Source organism: Phoenix dactylifera, chromosome 13 (genome assembly GCF_051530095.1).
Source record: "Phoenix dactylifera cultivar Ajwa chromosome 13, Ajwa_hap1_PhDact_Kaust_v1.1, whole genome shotgun sequence".
NCBI lineage: Eukaryota > Viridiplantae > Streptophyta > Magnoliopsida > Arecales > Arecaceae > Phoenix > Phoenix dactylifera.
Window position 1 is genome coordinate 8111858 of NC_143202.1, and position 20230 is coordinate 8132087.

Consider the following 20230-nt stretch of genomic DNA (forward strand, 5'->3'; position numbering starts at 1 on the left):
ATATATAATCTTTACTTAAGGTCACAAGGGCTGCAACTGGATTTGACTGATTCACTTCTGACAAAAAACTGACTCCAAAAAATATAATCCAGTCTAACTCAAATAAAAAACACTTGGATTAGGCTTGGATCATGACATATGACCTTCCAAATATGGATTGGATATGGATCAACGAGTGAACCAATCCAAAGCCAAATCAAAACTAACCTGTCAACTTCTTCTTCCCTTTTCCATTCCCATCACACCACCCAATTTTCTTACCAGCTCACAACACTAGAACAAAATTCTCATTTTGTTCCCTTCAAGGCTTATTATAAAAGGTAAATGGGGAATTTCTTGGGAGAGCCTATACATTATATGTTTTCTTTTGGGCATGCACTAATAATATAGAATGACGTTCAACAATACCAATCTACCAACTTGTCCTTCCCAAAAAGAACACTAGAACAGTACTCATGCTTCACTTGAAGACTTGTGAGCCCCCAACCAAAAAAATTAAGACTGCATCACATAAAGAATACATGAAAGTAAACGAGGCATTTATGTGGACCGACCTGCTGCTTAACTCCGAGAGGCGAGACGGAGATGTAGGACACGTCCCAGTCCAAGTATACAAACGGATCTCCAGCGAGAGCCACATCCACGAGCAAAACAGCGACGAAGAAAAAGAGAGAAGAGAAGAGGAAAGATTTGGAGGAGTGGGGCGAGTAGGGGAGCATCGGATCGGCCTCCCTTTGCGAGTGGAGTGCGGAAGAGAACCGGAGGAACTGCGCGACAGCGAACAAGAAAAAGGAACCAAGAAGACAAGGACAAAAGGCTGGCAGCGCTTTAACAATCTAGGGTATTATTCTGTTCTTTTTTTTAACTTCGCGGGAAAAAGCAAAATGAATAATTCGGGTTATTATGCCGTCTTCTCTTTTTGAACTTAACTGGGAAAAAGTAAAATGAGACACCGTGGTGACCCATTTCGACTCGTTTTGCCTGTATGATTTGAAGGTCAGTTTACGGGAGCTAATAGTATGGGTTAGTTGGTTGCTAGCACCAAATTTTGTTGGATACAATCATTGACACCTTCATCGATTATAAAATCTCAGTCATCGGATGGGTCGCTGGTCAGCTGATCCAGGATCCCAACCAGACACCAATTAAATTATGCAAAAATAGTGGAAAACAAATTAAAAGAGAAAAATAAATTTATTCCAATAAAAATAAAAGCCAAAACAAAGAGTTTAACTCCCTCTCAAAAAGATGTTCCATATGCAAAAAGAATTCTCTCCCTCCCTCAACCAAAAAAAATTCTCGCCAACTCTTTTCTTCTATTTATGAAATCACGCTCTCTCTCTCCCACTATAAGATAAAAATATCACCATCTCCGGCTAAAAGACAAAAACATCAATATCCTACTCTAACTCAAAAAAACTTAAAATATATTAAGCATAAGGCTCAACTTAACTAAAATAGACTAGACTAAAAGACAAACTATTCTAACTATTATCCAAATAAATAATAAAGATAAATTAGAAATAGAATTCTAATACAAGCAGAACAAGCAATGGATTTCCAACAAGAACAAATCTAGCTTTTAGTTGTTTTTCTATACCTTGAAAAATGGGAATGGAGGATTTAGCATATTTCCCATATCTCATATATCCTGAACAGATAAACCAACCATTGTGTTTACCATGTTCACCTTAAAATCCCTTTATTTTATGAATAATTGGCCACATCAACACCACTCTGGCAGTACATAAATAAAGAAAGAGTAAATTATAAATGTTGCCCAGCGAAGCAACCCAAGTGGAAGGGTGAATTGTATTTTTAAAAAAAATTACAAATTATGTGGAGCAAAAAATTAACTTTCAAAAATATATGTGATGTGCAAAAAAAAAGTATAAGTAGTAAATAAAATAGAAAATAAAATGTATACGATAAACACTCCAGGCAACAGAAACATGTATAGGATATTTATAGTAGATTGGTACCAAATCCAATACCTACATTGACTCCCCAAGCTTTCTACTTGAAAATTTCAATCCATTATTTATCCACAAACGATTACAAATGTCTAATACCACTGATCAAGAACCCTAGCTTATCCTAAGCTAGCAACTTATTTTTGAAGCACGAGCAAGCCCCATACACTATATTTTAAGATACGAATCAATATATCTACAAGTTTCAGCACACTTGAAACTTGTCACTCACAAGTACAAATCAAAACAATAAATAAACAATGAGTATAACAAATGCTCATTAATGAGTAGAAATAAACCAATAAATCCCCTATATTTTTGCTAGGAGAAGCCCTCTTTGATGTGCACTTCAGTTAGAGATCTTCAATTAGTGCTCCTGAATTAGTGGTTGAACTTGTATTGAATGCTTCTCAATGAATGAAGCTCTTTTGCTTTCAATGTGCTAAATCTCTTAATGCTTGGCTTATTTTCCTCACCTTTTGGAAGTCCCTTTATGAAGAAGAGATGCTAGAGAGTGGATTCTAGCTGCCGAAGATGGTTGCAGAGTGGTTGGGGTTCATTAAATATACTTTTCTTTGCATAGAAAAACTAGCTGTTATAAGCCTAACAAAATAGAGGGGTCGACCCTAAGGGTGACTCGAGGTCTAGGGGTCGACCTTAGGGTTGACTCCTGAAAAAACCAAAAAACTCAAATCTTTGTTTGTCGCTTGTGGCAAATTAATAGGGTCAACTCCTGGTTTGTGCCAAGCATGCCAAACAACTCTTAGGGAGTCGATGTGGGGGTCGACTCCTAATGCTTAGAAAGCTGAAATTTCATCATTTTAACTGGTGGACATTCAGAGGTCGACTTCTAGCTAATTGGAGTCAGCTCCTGTGCAGAAAACCTGCTGAATGCCTTCAAACCTATCTCTAACATTGAGAATTTGATGTTTTGAGCTTTCTCATGCTTTTCTAAATGTTCAAGCTTCTAAGGCTTCACTGAGAAATAACTTAAACTTCTCCAAAACATACAAGAATTAGTAACCTACTCAATTATTCTGTGGTCATCAAAATCAATCTCTTCAGTCAACAATCTCTTCCTTTTTGATGATGACAAAATATTGACTATAATTGGAATAAAGTAAAGTATGTTTGCCAAAACTTAGTCTATTATCATGCAAAATATGTTTGAAGTATGCCCTAAAAGTCAATGTGGCTGACGCATATTTGTAATATGGGACATAAATTTGTAATTTGACTCTTATTAATAAATAAGATTGGACAATTTATTTTTTCATTCATGTTTGTATGTGTCCATGAATCGTCCAAAAAATTAATAGATGATGACACATATTCTCAAGAAGTTGAGAATTTGAGGCATGTGTCATTAGGGATTAATTTCTAAATGCTTCTGATCGATGGATCCATCACGAGGGATGGTGATCGATCCACTGAGATTAGTGCACCCATCACTTAGTCAGATGGACGAGTCTCGAGTCCATGGTGTAGAGACACTAAAGTGATTATGCAAGTACTTGTTAGAGAACAACGTACTGAGCGTGACCAAAGAAAGTAGTCACATGGATGTCTATCCACTCGTCAGTGACTACTTATGCTGCAGTTGTATGACTGGTCCTTTGACTTGCGATGCCTCAGCTATCCACTATGAGGTTGCTGTAGTTTGACGAGCATGTGAACTTGAGCCCTAGCCATTCGGATCCTTGTAGTGCGGATTGGCTGCAGTAAGTTCATTTTTGAATAGGGTTGCATCTAGATGGGATCTATCAACCTTGATAGATTAGAAGTGATCCTATATGATTTATGAGACTGAGTTCGATAAATTTCTGATCAGGTATTTTGGAAAAAGAGTTTTTCACATCTCGAACTGGAAGTCGAATAAATTTGATATATGACAGACAATGGGGTTTAACGAGTTATCCATAACCTCCGTCACGTCGGAATCCATGATAGAGGGACTGTATCATACGCTAACTGCATGTAGAGGTTCAGACATTCCATTCTACTAGGTTGCCACCACATACTGCTAGGTGTCACTAGTGGATTGTGAGACTCAAGGCATTTACTTGATGATCAGTAAATCCTGAGAGTAAAACTGAAATTGTTTCAGTCCACTGAAAAGAGTTTTAGTGATATTGAGATGGAGATCTCAATATGTCTCACTACTCTCACTACCAGTCAGAATAGAATCTACGGGGTCACACATATAGAGGATTTAATTAGTCAGACTATCATAATTATGATTTAGAATCTCAAAAGAAATCAATCATCAATATGATTGGTGATTAAATTAACCCACTAAGTGTTAGTGAGTTAACGGAAGAAAAATTAAGTGGAATTGATTGCAATTGAATTGCAATTGGGCTGTTTAAATGAGCCAAATTAAATTGGGTTGGACCCAAATTGATTTGGTTTCATGATTGGGTCAATTGGATTAAACCAGGATTTGTACGGATTTTAAAATCCACATGTCGTCGTAGGATCAAATGACTTAAGTCGAGTTCACACCATGCGGACTCTAAAATCCTCATGGCACTCTATCATGCATGGCGCCACACCCTCTCTCTCCTAGCTAGCCTAAAGTCCTAATGAGTGAAAGAGTAGATGCCCTATAAGCCAATCATTTGATGGGTTTTTCTTTGTAATCCTCCAAATCATGTACTTTGACACTCGATATATATCAATAAAGGCATTGTGTTTCATCATTTGCTGCTTATCTATTTTATTATTGGATGATGAACCCCATAAATTAGGACATTGGTTTTAAGGGTTATGATGAGATCATACCAGTGAGACCTAAAATCCTAAAATCCTAATTTAGAATATTTCCAGTCAAATTGGTATATTGAGTCGGGGATCAATATTACCGGAAAAACTGGCACATCTTATGTATGCTCAATGAAGAGGGTGATTGATCTCACAATCACTTGTGTGAGACACTAATACAAAGATGTGGATGCTCATTAGAGGAATGAGTTCACTGAAATGACCAGCCATGAGAACATCTTATGGATTCTTACTTAATTATCAAAAGATGGTTCTCATAGTGGGAGTTGTGCAAGTGATCCTTAGACCTGAGATCACCATGGTACTTTGTGCACTTGAAGCTATGTTTTGGTTTACCCTCATTCACGACATTGCGTTGTGTACGGAATATTCTGGATATGGTGGATTTTGTACGAAGGTTGTGAGTCAACAAGGAATCAGTCACTTCTAGTAAGAGAAGGTAACATTCTACTTACTCTAATCTTATGATGATTCACGAAGCCTTTGATCAAAGCAAAATGAATATTAGAAAGAGTTTCTAATGTTTCATTGTTTGAATTATCATATAAAAGATTGAGAGAGACATGAATAAGTGATTGAGTTTGATATTGATCCATACTCGAGCACTTATTCAGGATGTAGTATGACTGAGGGATTGAATTGCACAGTAACTTTCCACTGAAGGGTATGTTTGGATTTGTCCAATACATTCCTCATCTTCCGGATAGACATGATACGTTGCTAGACGTCAATCATGTCTTGTGGGTTGATCGGATCAAAGAGTTTGATTAGATCAAAGCATCAGAAAGGTTCCGATTGCTAAGTCAGGTTTCGCACTAAATTGAACCTAAATTGGATTAGAGGTATTCTAATCAGGTTAGGTCAACTTGCAGCTGCACCTACTGCTGGCTAAGATAAGGAACCCAATGGGTCACACACAAGGGAATTGATCAAGGGTCTAATTGGATTAGATCATGTTTGCAAGATGAACATGCTAGCACGTGTTGCAAACCCTAGCTCCTGATTCAAATTAAATTTGAATCTGATTCTTAGATTAGGTTGATCTAATATGATTAGATCATGACCTAATATGGGTTAGCCAAGAGTTGAAACCCATTTGGCTTTAATTAGACCTGATTTGATTAGGTTTAATGTTTTCTTTAAGTTGGTTAAACCCAATTGGATTGGGTTTGATAGGGCCTTCACTTCTGGACCATTGGATCGCTTCCTGGATGAAGGATCTGGTCCACTGGTTGGCGCCTTCATCTGGACCATTGGATGGCTTCCTGGATGAAGGATCTGGTCCACTGGTTGGTGCCTTATTCTGGACCACTGGATGGCTCTCTAGATGAAAGATCTGGACCGTTGCTTAGCGCCTTATTCTGGACCACTGGATGGCTCTCTGGATGAAAGATCTGGACCGTTGCTCAGCGCCTGAATCTGGACCATTGGTGATGGCATCTTGCTTCTGGACCATTAGATGGCACCCTGGATGATGATGCCTTGATCTGGACCATTAGATGGCGCCTAGATCTGGACCATTGGCTTTGGTTCACTGCATTTGGGCCCTTGGATCGTCAGGATTTAAGAAGAAGATGTGAGAAAGAAGTTGATACACCCTTCTCCTAAGCACCCCATCATGATGGGATGCCCCTCTCGGCACACACCTCATCATGATGAGGTGTGTGGATGGGATGCATCCCTTTATGATGCATCCCTCTATCTCTTATAAATAAGGAGGTGCCTTGGGGTTCTAAAGATCATCCAAGAAAAAGCCTTTCCTTCTCTCTCCCTTATCCCTTCTTTCTTACAAGTCTCTCTCTTTTGTCCTAACCCAAGACAAGAGGGTCTTCTTTAGGACAAAAAGGCTAGTGAATGTTTTAGAGGTAGAAAGGAAGAAGTGAAGGAAAATCAGCTAATTAAATCCTTTGGAAGGATTGAACAATTAGAATCAAGTTTTGGTGGAGCTAGAGTCTTGAACCCATTCCTGTGTGGATCAACATCGGAGGGTGAACATTTGGGCACCTTAGGACATCTTCAGATATATTGGATATAGCGTGATAGGTATTCTTCTATACCAAGATTATATTTTTTACATTATTTGGTTATACTATTAAGGCGATCTTGGCTTATTAGGGTTTCATATAATGGGTTTTATAAGAAAATTTTATAATTCCGTATCTTCCGCTGCGCCCTAGGGCACTGGGAAACCCTAACAGTGGTATCAGAGCCATCCTTAATCAGTTTAACCAAATGATAATACATGCTATTATCTTGATGCTATGAGATAGCTAGGTTGTTTGTATGCATGATTAGTTTATGCTATGAGATAGTGTTATATTCATGTTGTAGCACAGTATAATTGCTAGTACTAAATTATAGAATGTGCAATGAGACCAATATAGTAGTATGAAAACTTTGGGCTGACCCATTCTGGAACAATCGACTCAGTTGGTGTCTAGGAAGGAAGCCACAGGTGGTTACTTAATTAGGACCTCACTCTCTGAGTGAGGGGTGCCTCCCACCTGCTTTCCTGGCCAATTATTTGATTGTCCTTTATGGTTGAGCTTAATGTTAGTAAGATACTACTATTTGAAAGCCCTCACTAAATTCATAATTAAGTCGTAGTGTTAATTGCTTTAAGCTGAGCCATTCTGAATCAATTGACTAAGTTGGTGTCTAGGAAAGAGGCTACAGGTGGTTATTTAATTAGGACCTTACTAAGTAAGGAGAGCCTCCCATCTGCTTACCTGGCCAACTATTTGATTGACCTCCATGGAAAAGCTAATTGCTGATATAACACTATAAAGGTCCTTCCTTCATGCTTAGATATTATTATGTCAATATCTACGCTAGCTTGTTGTGATTTCCACAAGGCTAGTATTAGGGATTGATATTGTAATATCTTGGTGCATATGATGCATATGGCATATTTTAATATGTTGCCTTGTTGTGATTCCCACAAGGGCAGCATTATTCAAATATGACTGTATAAAAATGAAGGGTTTGACTGAACTAGACACAATAGTTTGTTGTGATTCCCACAAGACTATATGTGTGCTAGAGGACAGAATAAAGTTGGGAATTCCATGGGATGCAATTGGAAAGAGTTTCCTACCTTTGAACTTATAAGGGCTTGTTGTGATTCCCACAAGGTCTTTTATAAGGAATTTGGATCTCAACCCGACTAAGAAAATTAGTATTTTCTCGTTCATCATACTTGAGGGTTATGATATTCGACAAAAATAGTGGGAGTAACAATTAGATAAAAGTCCTTGTCTGATTGAATACATGTCATCATGATTGGTCTGCTTATATTAGTGTTCTTTGTAATTATAGATTAATTCTGCAAAAATGGCATCTTCACTCTCACTTAGAGGTATCTTAGATACAAACAAATTGACTGGTCCCAACTATGTGGATTGGTTGAGAAATTTAAAAATTGTTCTCACACAAGAAAAACTTTCCTACATTCTTGAAATCCCTGACCTAGGGTCAGCAGGGGAAGATGCAACTGAGGAGAAATTGGCCACATATCGTATGTGGAAAAATGATAGTTTGACTGTCAAATGTATCATGCTTGCTTCTATGAATAATGAATTGCAGAGGCAGCATGATAGCATGGATACTCACTCCATACTCCTTAACTTAAAGGAGTTATATGGTGAGCAGAGCAGAACTGCTAGATATGAGATATCTAAACAGTTGTTCCGTGCTAGAATGATCGAGGGATCATCTGTGCAAGACCACTGTTTAAAGGTTATAGACTTAATCACTCGATTAAGTCAACTTGGTTTTGCTATGGACAGTGAGCTCAGTCAGGATTTGATCCTGCAATCACTATCCGACTCATTCTTGCAGTTTGTCGTGAATTATCACATGAACAAACTGAATTCCTCCCTGCCTGAGCTTCTAAATATGCTGAAAACAGCAGAGTCTCACATCAAGAAGGACAAGGGTCCGATCCTTCTTGTTGGTGAGAGCTCAAAGAAGAAGTCGGGCAACAAGGGTTCAAAGAAAAAACTAAACCCTAAGAGTCGCATCAAAAAGAAGAAGGGAAAGAAAATCTCTGGACCTGGTACCTGTTTCCACTGTGGCAAGACGGGGCATTGGAAAAGGAACTGCAAGAGCTTTCTTGCAAGTGTGAAGCCTGATGCAAGTGTTGCATCAAAAGGTATATTTTTATTACATGCCAATATGACATTAAGTTCTTCTGATTCTAATTCATGGGTATTGGATACCGGTTGTGGTTCTCACATATGCAAATCTTTGCATGGACTGCAGAAAATTAGAAGTCTGAAGAAAGGTGACTTCGAGCTATATGGCGCTGGAGGAGAATCCATCCAGGCTGAAGCTGTTGGCACCTACATACTAGAGCTACCCTCCGGAAAGTTCTTGAAGCTAGAAGACTGTTATTTTATGCCAAAAATCATTAGAAATGTAATTTCAATTCCTTTGTTGCTTAAGAAAGGATTCGAAATAAATGGAAAGAGCAATGGTTGCTCTATTTCTTTATCTAATGAGTATTATTGTCATGGCACTATGAAAAATGGTCTTTTAGTATTATGTCTTAATAATGTTATGTTTCATATTGGCAAAGATAATAAAAGAAAAAGAGAAAATATTAATAATACCCTCCTCTGGCATTACCGATTAGGTCATATTAGTGAGACAAGGTTACATAAGTTGTATAAAGATAAATTCTTTGATCCTTATGATTTTGAATCATTAGGAACTTGTGAATCTTGTCTTATGGGTAAAATGACCAAGTCTCCATTCTCGGGACATGGAGAAAGGGCAAGTGAGTTGTTAGAACTCGTACACACTGATGTGTGCGGTCCTATGTCAACTCAAGCTAGAGATGGATACTCTTACTTCATCACATTTACTGATGACTTATCAAGGTTCGGTTTTGTGTATCTAATGAAACATAAATCTGAAGCCTTTGATAAATTTAAAGAGTATCAAAGTATGGTCGAAAAACAAACTTGAAAGTGTATTAAAATCCTTCGATCTGATCGAGGAGGAGAATACCTTTCTAGTGAATTTTTAGACTATCTTAAATTAAAGGGTATACTCTCTGAATGGACACCTCCATATACGCCACAATTAAATGGTGTAGCTGAAAGAAGGAATCATACCTTATTAGATATGGTACGGTCCATGATGTGCTTCACAAATCTTCCAATTTCCTTCTGGGGACATGCCCTAGAAACTGCTGCATTAGTATTAAATAGAGTACCATCTAAGTCTGTATCTAGCACTCCATATGAGATATGGAAAGGAAAGAAACCTAATCTTAAGTATCTTAAGATATGGGGTTGTCATGCTTATGTCAAAAGAAATTTTGGACATAAGCTAAGTGCTAGATCGGACAAATATATATTTGTAGGTTATCCTAAAGATAGTTTAGGATATATCTTTTATAATCCTACCGAACAAAAGGTATTTGTTGCTAGGCATGCCACTTTCTTGGAAAAAGAGTTTTTTTTTGAAAAGGGCAAGGATAGAAGAATTGAACTTGATGAAGTTCAAGACCTACAAGGTGAGACACATAATAATCCTCAACCAGATGTACCCATGGAAGAGGTACAGCCACTACACACTACTTCTTTTCGAAGGTCAGAAAGAGTGCGAAATGCACCTGAGAGGTATGGATTTATTATTGAGAATGATGAAGCCCACATCATTGATAACGATGACCCTCTGACCTATTCGGAAGCTGTCAAGAGTAGGGACTCTGACAAATGGTTGGACGCCATGAAATCCGAGATAGATTCTATGTATACAAACCAAGTGTGGACTTTGGTTGATGCACCTGAGGGAGTGATTCCAATAGGGTGCAAATGGGTATACAAGAAGAAGATAGGAGCTGATGGCCAAGTAGAAACCTACAAGGCTAGGCTAGTGGCAAAAAGTTTCAGGCAAAAACAAGGCATTGATTATGATGAAACTTTTTCGCCAGTAGCTATGCTCAAATCTATTCGGATTATGCTTGCTATAGCTGCATACTATGATTATGAGATCTGGCAGATGGATGTCAAAACCGCCTTCCTTAATGGTCACCTTGAGGAAGAGGTCTATATGACACAGCCAGAGGGATTTGTCTCAAGAGGGAGAGCAAATCAAGTATGTAGGCTTAAGAAATCCATTTATGGATTAAAGCAGGCATCTAGAAGTTGGAACATCCATTTTGACATGATAGTCAAAGAGTTTGGCTTCATTAAAAATATAGATGAACCTTGTGTGTACAAGAAAACTAGTGGGAGTGCTATTGTCTTCTTGATATTATATGTGGACGATATATTGGTCATTGGAAATGATGTTCCAATGATGCAATCGGTCAAGACTTGGCTATCAAAGAAATTTTCCATGAAAGACTTGGGTGAAGCATCCTATATACTTGGTATAAGGATCTATAGAGATATATCTAAAAGGATGCTAGGTTTGTCCCAGTCTAGGTACATAGATAATGTGCTGAAGAGGTTCAGCATGGATGGAAGTAAGAAAGGTTTCTTACCCATAGGACATGGCATACAACTCTCTAGGAAGATGTCTCCTAAGACATCTGAAGAGAGGAATAGAATGAGTTCTATTCCCTATGCTTCAGCAGTAGGGTCGATCATGTATGCTATGTTATGTACCAGGCCTGATGTAGCTTATGCCTTAGGTATGGTAAGTAGATTTCAGGAACATCCCAGGGAGGATCATTGGAAAATTGTGAAAAGCATTCTCAAATACTTGAGAAGGACTAGAGATGTTTTTCTGATTTATGGAGGATCAGAATTGAAACTAGAAGGCTATTCAGATTCTAGCTTTCAATCTGATCCAGATGATAGCAAGTCAATCTCTGGATATATTTTCACTTTGAATGGTGGAGCTGTGAGTTGGAAAAGTTCCAAACAGCAAACTGTAGCTGACTCAACTATTGAGGCAGAATACATAGCTGTTAGTGAAGCTGCTAAGGAAGCAGTCTGGATGAAGAAGTTCATCACAGAGCTGGGTGTAGTTCCTGAGATTGCCGGACCAGTCCCAGTTTATTGCGATAACACTGGAGCAGTTGCACAGGCTAAGGAACCAAGGTCTCATCATAGATCCAAGCACATTTTGAGACGCTTCCACCTTGTTCGAGAGATAATCGAAAGACAAGACGTCAAGATTGAACGAGTAGACACAAAGAACAATATAGCAGACCCATTTACTAAAGCTCTACCACAGCAGCAATTCAATCGTCACCTCGATTGTATGGGGTTAAAATATAAGGGCGATTGGCTTTAGTGCAAGTGGGAGATTGAAAGAGTAGATGCCCTATAAGCCAATCATTTGATGGGTTTTTCTTTGTAATCCTCCAAATCATGTACTTTGACACTCGATATATATCAATAAAGGCATTGTGTTTCATCATTTGCTGCTTATCTATTTTATTATTGGATGATGAACCCCATAAATTAGGACATTGGTTTTAAGGGTTATGATGAGATCATACCAGTGAGACCTAAAATCCTAAAATCCTAATTTAGAATATTCCCAGTCAAATTGGTATATTGAGTCGGGGAACAATATTACCGGAAAGACTGGCACATCTTATGTATGCTCAATGAAGAGGGTGATTGATCTCACAATCACTTGTGTGAGACACTAATACAAAGATGTGGGTGCTCATTAGAGGAATGAGTTCACTGAAATGACCAGCCATGAGAACATCTTATGGATTCTTACTTAATTATCAAAAGATGGTTCTCATAGTGGGAGTTGTGCAAGTGATCCTTAGACCTGAGATCACCATGGTACCTTGTGCACTTGAAGCTATGTTTTGGTTTACCCTCATTCACGACATTGCGTTGTGTACGGGATATTCTGGATATGGTGGATTTTGTACGAAGGTTGTGAGTAGGTCAACAAGGAATCAGTCACTTCTAGTAAGAGAAGGTAACATCCTACTTACTCTAATCTTATGATGATTCACGAAGCCTTTGATCAAAGCAAAATGAATATTAGAAAGAGTTTCTAATGTTTCATTGTTTGAATTATCATATAAAAGATTGAGAGAGACATGAATAAGTGATTGAGTTTGATATTGATCCATACTCGAGCACTTATTCAGAATGTAGTATGACTGAGGGATTGAATTGCACAGTAACTTTCCACTGAAGGGTATGTTTGGATTTGTCCAATACATTCCTCATCTTCCGGGTAGACATGATACGTTGCTAGACGTCAATCATGTCTTGTGGGTTGATCGGATCAAAGAGTTTGATTAGATCAAAGCATCAGAAAGGTTCTGATTGCTAAGTCAGGTTTAGCACTAAATTGAACCTAAATTGGATTAGAGGTATTCTAATCAGGTTAGGTCAACTTGCACCTGCACCTACTGCTGGCTAAGATAAGGAACCCAATGGGTCACACACAAGGGAATTGATCAAGGGTCTAATTGGATTAGATCATGTTTGCAAGATGAACATGCTAGCACGTGTTGCAAACCCTAGCTCCTGATTCAAATTAAATTTGAATCTGATTCTTAGATTAGGTTGATCTAATATGATTAGATCATGACCTAATATGGGTTAGCCAAGAGTTGAAACCCATTTGGCTTTAATTAGACCTGATTTGATTAGGTTTAATGTTTTCTTTAAGTTGGTTAAACCCAATTGGATTGGGTTTGATAGGGCCTTCACTTCTGGACCATTGGATCGCTTCCTGGATGAAGGATCTGGTCCACTGGTTGGCGCCTTCATCTGGACCATTGGATGGCTTCCTGGATGAAGGATCTGGTCCACTGGTTGGTGCCTTATTCTGGACCACTGGATGGCTCTCTAGATGAAAGATCTGGACCGTTGCTTAGCGCCTTATTCTGGACCACTGGATGGCTCTCTGGATGAAAGATCTGGACCGTTGCTCAGCGCCTGAATCTGGACCATTGGTGATGGCATCTTGCTTCTGGACCATTGGATGGCACCCTGGATGATGATGCCTTGATCTGGACCATTAGATGGCGCCTAGATCTGGACCATTGGCTTTGGTTCACTGCATTTGGGCCCTTGGATCGTCAGGATTTAAGAAGGAGATGTGAGAAAGAAGTTGATACACCCTTCTCCTAAGCACCCCATCATGATGGGATGCCCCTCTTGGCACACACCTCATCATGATGAGGTGTGTGGATGGGATGCATCCCTTTATGATGCATCCCTCCATCTCTTATAAATAAGGAGGTGCCTTGGGGTTCTAAAGATCATCCAAGAAAAAGCCTTTCCTTCTCTCTCCCTTATCCCTTCTTTCTTACAAGTCTCTCTCTTTTGTCCTAACCCAAGACAAGAGGGTCTTCTTTAGGACAAAAAGGCTAGTGAATGTTTTAGAGGTAGAAAGGAAGAAGTGAAGGAAAATCAGCCAATTAAATCCTTTGGAAGGATTGAACAATTAGAATCAAGTTTTGGTGGAGCTAGAGTCTTGAACCCATTCCTGTGTGGATCAACATCGGAGGGTGAACATTTGGGCACCTTAGGACATCTTCAGATATATTGGATATAGCGTGATAGGTATTCTTCTATACCAAGATTATATTTTTTACATTATTTGGTTATACTATTAAGGCGATCTTGGCTTATTAGGGTTTCATATAATGGATTTTATAAGAAAATTTTATAATCCCGTATCTTCCGCTGCGCCCTAGGGCACTGGAAAACCCTAACAATGAGATTAGGAATTGGACTTGTAATTGGAATTGATCAAGACCTAATTGGATTAGGACTTGATCATGGCGCCATAGGGATTAAACCTAATTGGATTAGGCTCTAATCAATTGATTAAGTGGACACATGTCATGCATTGTGTTGACCCCTAATTGATTTTGATGAATACAAAACACTAGAGTATAATTCCATTTATCTTAACAATTTAATTGAGGAATTCATGTGATTAATTGAGAATATTGTTAAGAAATGTCTAGGCAAGTTCCCATAATTTTTATGAATTTATTGAAGAATATTTTGAGTTAAAGAAAACAGATCAGGGACAGCCGAGACGTCTCCGGATAGTTTTAGAGACGTCTCTGGCACAAACAGGAAGAACTGGGACACTTGGAGACGTCCCCGGCACCTGCCGAGTCGTCCCCGCGCTAGCGGAGTCGACTCTCTCAGTAGCAGAGTCGACTCTCTCAGTGGCGGCAGAAAGGCAATTTTCAAGAGATATGCGCGAGACGTCCCCACTGTACGCGGAGTCGTCCCCGCAAGTAAAAAGGAGACTTCCCGAGTCGTCCCCAAGATAGCGGAGACGGCTCTCTCAGGGTTTTCCAGAGAATGGTTTTTTCGGTGATAAGGAAGCGGAGTCGACCCTGAGACAGCGGAGTCGTCCCCATGCATAAAGTGCAAACAAGCCGAGACGTCCCCTGGAGGAGCGGAGTCGACTCTCTCAGGGAATTCCAGAGGACATGTTTTTCAGAGATAAAGAAGCGGAGTCGTCCCTAAAGCAGCGGAGTCGTCCCTATTCAAAAAGTACAAACAAGCCGAGACGTCCCCTTAAAGTGCCGAGTCGACCCCAGACAACGTAAAAAGTGAAATCTTGTAGCCGAGACGTCTCTCGTTGAAGCGGAGACGTCCCCGGAGCGCCTGGAACGCGACTGACAGCTTTTCAGGTTTGGTTTGAATTTCAAATCCTTTTTACTTTGTCTCTAACGGCTATATTTGCTTTTTTGGGCTATAAAAGGGACCTCTTAAGTGCTTCTCAACAACTCTTCACCAACCCAAAGCTAGATCATTCAAGAGAGAAGTAAGAAAGAAAAGTTCAAGGGAGTGAGTGCATTCAAGTGAAGAAATCAAGTGTTTTCAAGCTTCCCAAGTGATTTCAAGCTCAATCACTCTCGTGCGCTTGGGATTAAAAGCTCACACTCAATCCTACGCGCTCCACATCGGAAGAATCAATATCTCCCATGCTTCCAACGGCAAAAGGATTCTTCCGGGTTCTATTGTTCATAATTGCAATATTTGCTTTTTAGAGCTTTTCCTTTCTTTTGTAAACTCTTTCGTTGTGGTGCTTGTTCCAGTCAAGGGACTTGGAACAAGGGAAAGGCGTCCCAAGCCTAAGTGAAATTGGGGGTTTTAGGGTTTGTTGTGAGCCCGGTGTAAAACAACGAGTTGGGTAGTGAACTCGCAAAACTATCGTACTGTAATCTTGGATTATAGTGAAAATTCCCAAAAGTGATTTGGGGAGTGGATGTAGGAGCAGTGGAAGCTCCGAACCACTATAAAACATTGTGTTTGCGATTGACCTTTCTTATTCCTCCTTCTCTACTTTAGTGCATATATTCGTGTGTTTTATTTTTAATTAGTCAAAAGCTTTTAAAACACCCAATTCACCCCCCTCTTGGGTGACCATCTCTGGGCAACAAGTGGTATCAGAGCCGGTGCTCTGTGTATTTCTTGAAAGACCTAACCGTCTTAGCCAAAGATCTAGATGGCAACACCCTTTAACAATGTTCCTGCCGAGGGGCAAGCAACCAATAGACCTCCACTCTTCAATGGGACAAATTATACCTATTGGAAGACTAGAATGAGAATCTTCATTCAAGCACAAGACTATGCCTTGTGGAGGGTTATAGTCAAGGGACCACAAGAACCATCACACATGGTTAATGGCATTCGAGTTCCCAAACCTGAGGAGGATTGGGATGAGAATGATGATAGGATGGCTCAACTTAATTCTAGAGCCATGAACTCATTATTTTGTTCTCTAGATGTAAATGAGTTCAATAGAGTCTCCACATGTACTTCCGCTAAGGAAATATGGGATAGGCTTGAAGTTACCCACGAGGGTACAAATCAAGTCAAAGAGTCTAAAGTGAACATTCTAGTTCACAAGTATGAGTTGTTTAAGATGGAACCCAAGGAAACCATCACATGCATGTTTACTCGCTTTACCGATATAATTAATGGTCTAAAGAGTTTGGGTAAATCTTATACTAACCCAAAACTTGTGAGTAAAATTCTCAGGTCTTTGCCGAAAGCATGGGAAGCAAAGGTCACGGCGATCGTAGAAGCCAAAGACCTCAACACTTTGGGATTAGAACAACTACTGGGCTCATTGATGACGCATGAGCTCACAATGAAGCAACATGAAGAAGAGTTGCCGAAGAAAAGGACAATCGCACTCAAGGCTACCTCAAGTGTGTGTGAAGAAGAGAGTAGTGAGAGTGAAGAAGAAAGCCAAGATGAGGACTTGGGTTTGATAGTAAGGAAGTTTAAGAAATTCATGAGAAGAAAGAAACCTTTCCCAAGAAAGAAATTTGGAGGGAGAAATGATTGGGAAAAATAAAAGGAAAAAGAAAGAGATCCAATCATATGCTATGATTGCAAGAGACCGAGACATGTTCGTTCCAAATGCCCTCAACAAAAGAAGTATTTTGGAAAGGAGAAGAAGAAGGCATTGAAGGCAACATGGGATGATAGTGACACATCATCCTCCGAGGAAGAGAAGGAAGAGACCGCCAATTTGTGCTTCATGGCGTTCGAAGACGACGAGGTATGTCAAAACCCAACTATAAATTTTACTTTAGAAGAATTATATGAAGCTTTTCAAGAACTTATGGGTGATTGTAGTATGTTAGGAGCAAAGAATAAAGAGTTAAAAGCCTCCAATCAAAAACTAAAGGAAGATTTTGAAAACCTATTAATTGAAAAGGAGAGCGTTAAAAATATTAACACTACTAACCTAGAAATCAAAAATTCAAAACTTAGCATTGAAAATGAAAAGGCAAAAACACTAATTAAGGAATTAAATCTAAAAGTAAAATCCCTACTTGATAATAATACCTCACTTGCACAAAATGTTGAATCCCTTAAAAAAGATAAGGAAGAACTAGTTAAAGAAAATTTGAATCTTAAGAATGAGGTACATAAGTACAAACCAATTGTTGAAAAATTCACACAAAGCTCTGAAAAATTAAATCTTATTCTTTCAAATCAAAGAGCTGTTTTCAATAAAGCCGGATTAGGATATAAAACTAACACACAACAAAAATACCTAAAGAATTTTTTTGTAAAAGCAAAAAATGTAAAAACTGAAAAACCTACATGCTTTCATTGTGGGAAGAATGGACATAAAGCCTACTCTTGTATTCAAAGAAAGATCCAAACTAACAAGAGTACATTTATGAAAGCTAAAAATATAACTAAAGTATGGGTGCCTAAGGGAACCAACCACACTAACCACGAAGGACCCAAGAAAACTTGGGTACCTAAGAGCTTCACATGATCATTTTGCAGGAATGCCTGGCAGCCGGAAACAAAAAGAGAATGTGGTATCTTGATAGTGGTTGCTCAAGGCATATGACCGGTGACAAGAGTCTCTTCGTCACCTTGGAATCAAAAGAAGGAGGAGTAGTCACATTCGGAGACAATGCTAAAGGTCAAATCATTGGTGTTGGTAAAATCTCCATATCACCCTCCTCATTTATTGATAATGTATTGTTAGTCAATGGACTAAAACTTAATTTATTAAGTATAAGTCAATTTTGTGACAAGGGATTTAAAGTATCATTTGAATCATCACTATGCATAATTAGTAGTCCAATTGATAATGAGATCATACTCACAGGACATAGGCATGGAAATGTTTACATGGTAGATCTTGATGATCTCACCATGAAGGATGGCCAATGTCTTGTAGCCATGAATCCCAAAGTCAATGAGACTAGTTGGTTATGGCATCGTAGGTTAGGGCATGCTAGCATGGATTTAATCTCAAAATTAATTACAAAGGATCTAGTCAAAGGACTACCAAAAATAGACTTTGAAAAGAATAAAATTTGTGCTGCATGTCAATTAGGGAAACAAACAAGAAGTTCTTTCAAGTCTAAGAACATAGTCTCAACATCAAAACCCTTAGAACTAATTCACATGGATTTGTTTGGACCCACTAGAACTGCTAGTCTAGGGGGTAAGAAATTTGGTCTTGTAATTGTTGATGATTTTTCACGCTTTACATGGGTTTCATTTCTTGCACACAAAGATGAGTCCTTTCCCGCCTTTATCAAGTTTCATAATAGGGTTTCAAATGAACTCAATCTTAAACTAAAAGCAATTAGGAGTGATCATGGTACCGAGTTTGAAAATCAGTATTTTGAAAAATTTTGTGAAGAAAATGGTATCAATCACAACTTCTCGGCACCTAGGACACCCCAACAAAATGGGGTGGTAGAAAGGAAGAATCGCACACTAGCAGATATGGCTCGTACTATGTTGTGCGAATCGGATCTACCAAAGTATTTTTGGGCTGAAGCAATAAATACTTCATGTTATATCTTAAATCGTGCTTTAGTTAGATCCATCTTAAAGAAAACACCTTATGAGTTGATAAAAAGTAAGAAACCTAATATAAGTTATTTTCATGTTTTCGGTTGTCGATGCTTTATTTTAAACAATGGAAAGGACAATCTAAGTAAATTTAGTGCTAAATCAGATGAGGAGATCTTCTTAGGTTATTCCTCATCTAGTAGAGCATACAGGGTCTTCAACAAGAGAACTCTCGTTGTTGAAGAATCCATTCATGTTGTTTTTGATGAAACTAATGGAGATTCTTCTAGAAAAGAAGAAGATGGTGATGTAGGTATACTTGAAGACCAAATGAAGGAACTCTCCACTCAAGACAAACAACATGAGGATGATATCAAAGAAGATACAAATCAGCGAGATGAAGAAGATCAACCTCCTTCAAGAAATCAAGATCTTTCCAAAGAATGGAGGTATGCACATGGTCATCCAAAGGATCTAATCCTTGGTGATCCTTCACAAGGTATAAGAACTAGATCCTCTTTAAGAAACACTAGTAATTATCTTGCTTTCGTTTCGCAAATAGAGCCTAAATCACTAGAGGAAGCTGAAAAAGATGATAATTGGATGAATGCTATGCAAGAGGAATTAAACCAATTCGAAAGAAATGAAGTTTGGACTCTAATGAAAAGACCCCCTAATGTTTCAATTATAGGCACCAAGTGGGTGTATAGAAATAAACTAGATGAAGATGGAATAGTAATAAGAAACAAAGCTAGGCTAGTGGCCAAAGGATATAATCAGAAGGAAGGAATAGATTTTGATGAAACTTTTGCTCCTGTTGCTAGGTTAGAGGCTATTAGACTGCTTTTAGCATATGCATGCTTCATGGATTTTAAACTCTATCAAATGGATGTAAAAAGCGCATTCTTAAATGGCTATATAATGGAGGAAGTTTATGTAGGACAACCTCCAGGTTTTGAAAATCACTTACATCCAGATTATGTGTATAAATTGCATAAAGCATTGTATGGACTTAAGCAAGCTCCTAGGGCATGGTATGAAAGATTAAGCAATTTCCTAATTGAAAACAAATTTAAGAGAGGAAATATAGACAAAACCCTCTTTATTAAAAGAAAAGGAAATGACTTATTGCTTGTACAAATCTATGTGGATGATATAATTTTTGGTGCTACTAATGATAGTCTTTGTCAAGAGTTTGCCAAGCTTATGCAG

General features: G+C 38.6%; 1 protein-coding gene across 1 annotated transcript in view; it reads right to left on the minus strand.

The window, feature by feature from the left end:
* Positions 1-821, minus strand: part of LOC103698389 (monocopper oxidase-like protein SKU5) — a 42570-nt gene extending 41749 nt beyond the window's left edge. Inside the window, exon 1 of the mRNA XM_039116549.3 lies at positions 555-821. Within this exon, the coding sequence (XP_038972477.3) occupies positions 555-719 (165 nt within the window). The 5' untranslated portion in view covers positions 720-821. The remainder of the gene's footprint in view (positions 1-554) is intronic.
* Positions 822-20230: the final 19409 nt, after the last annotated feature.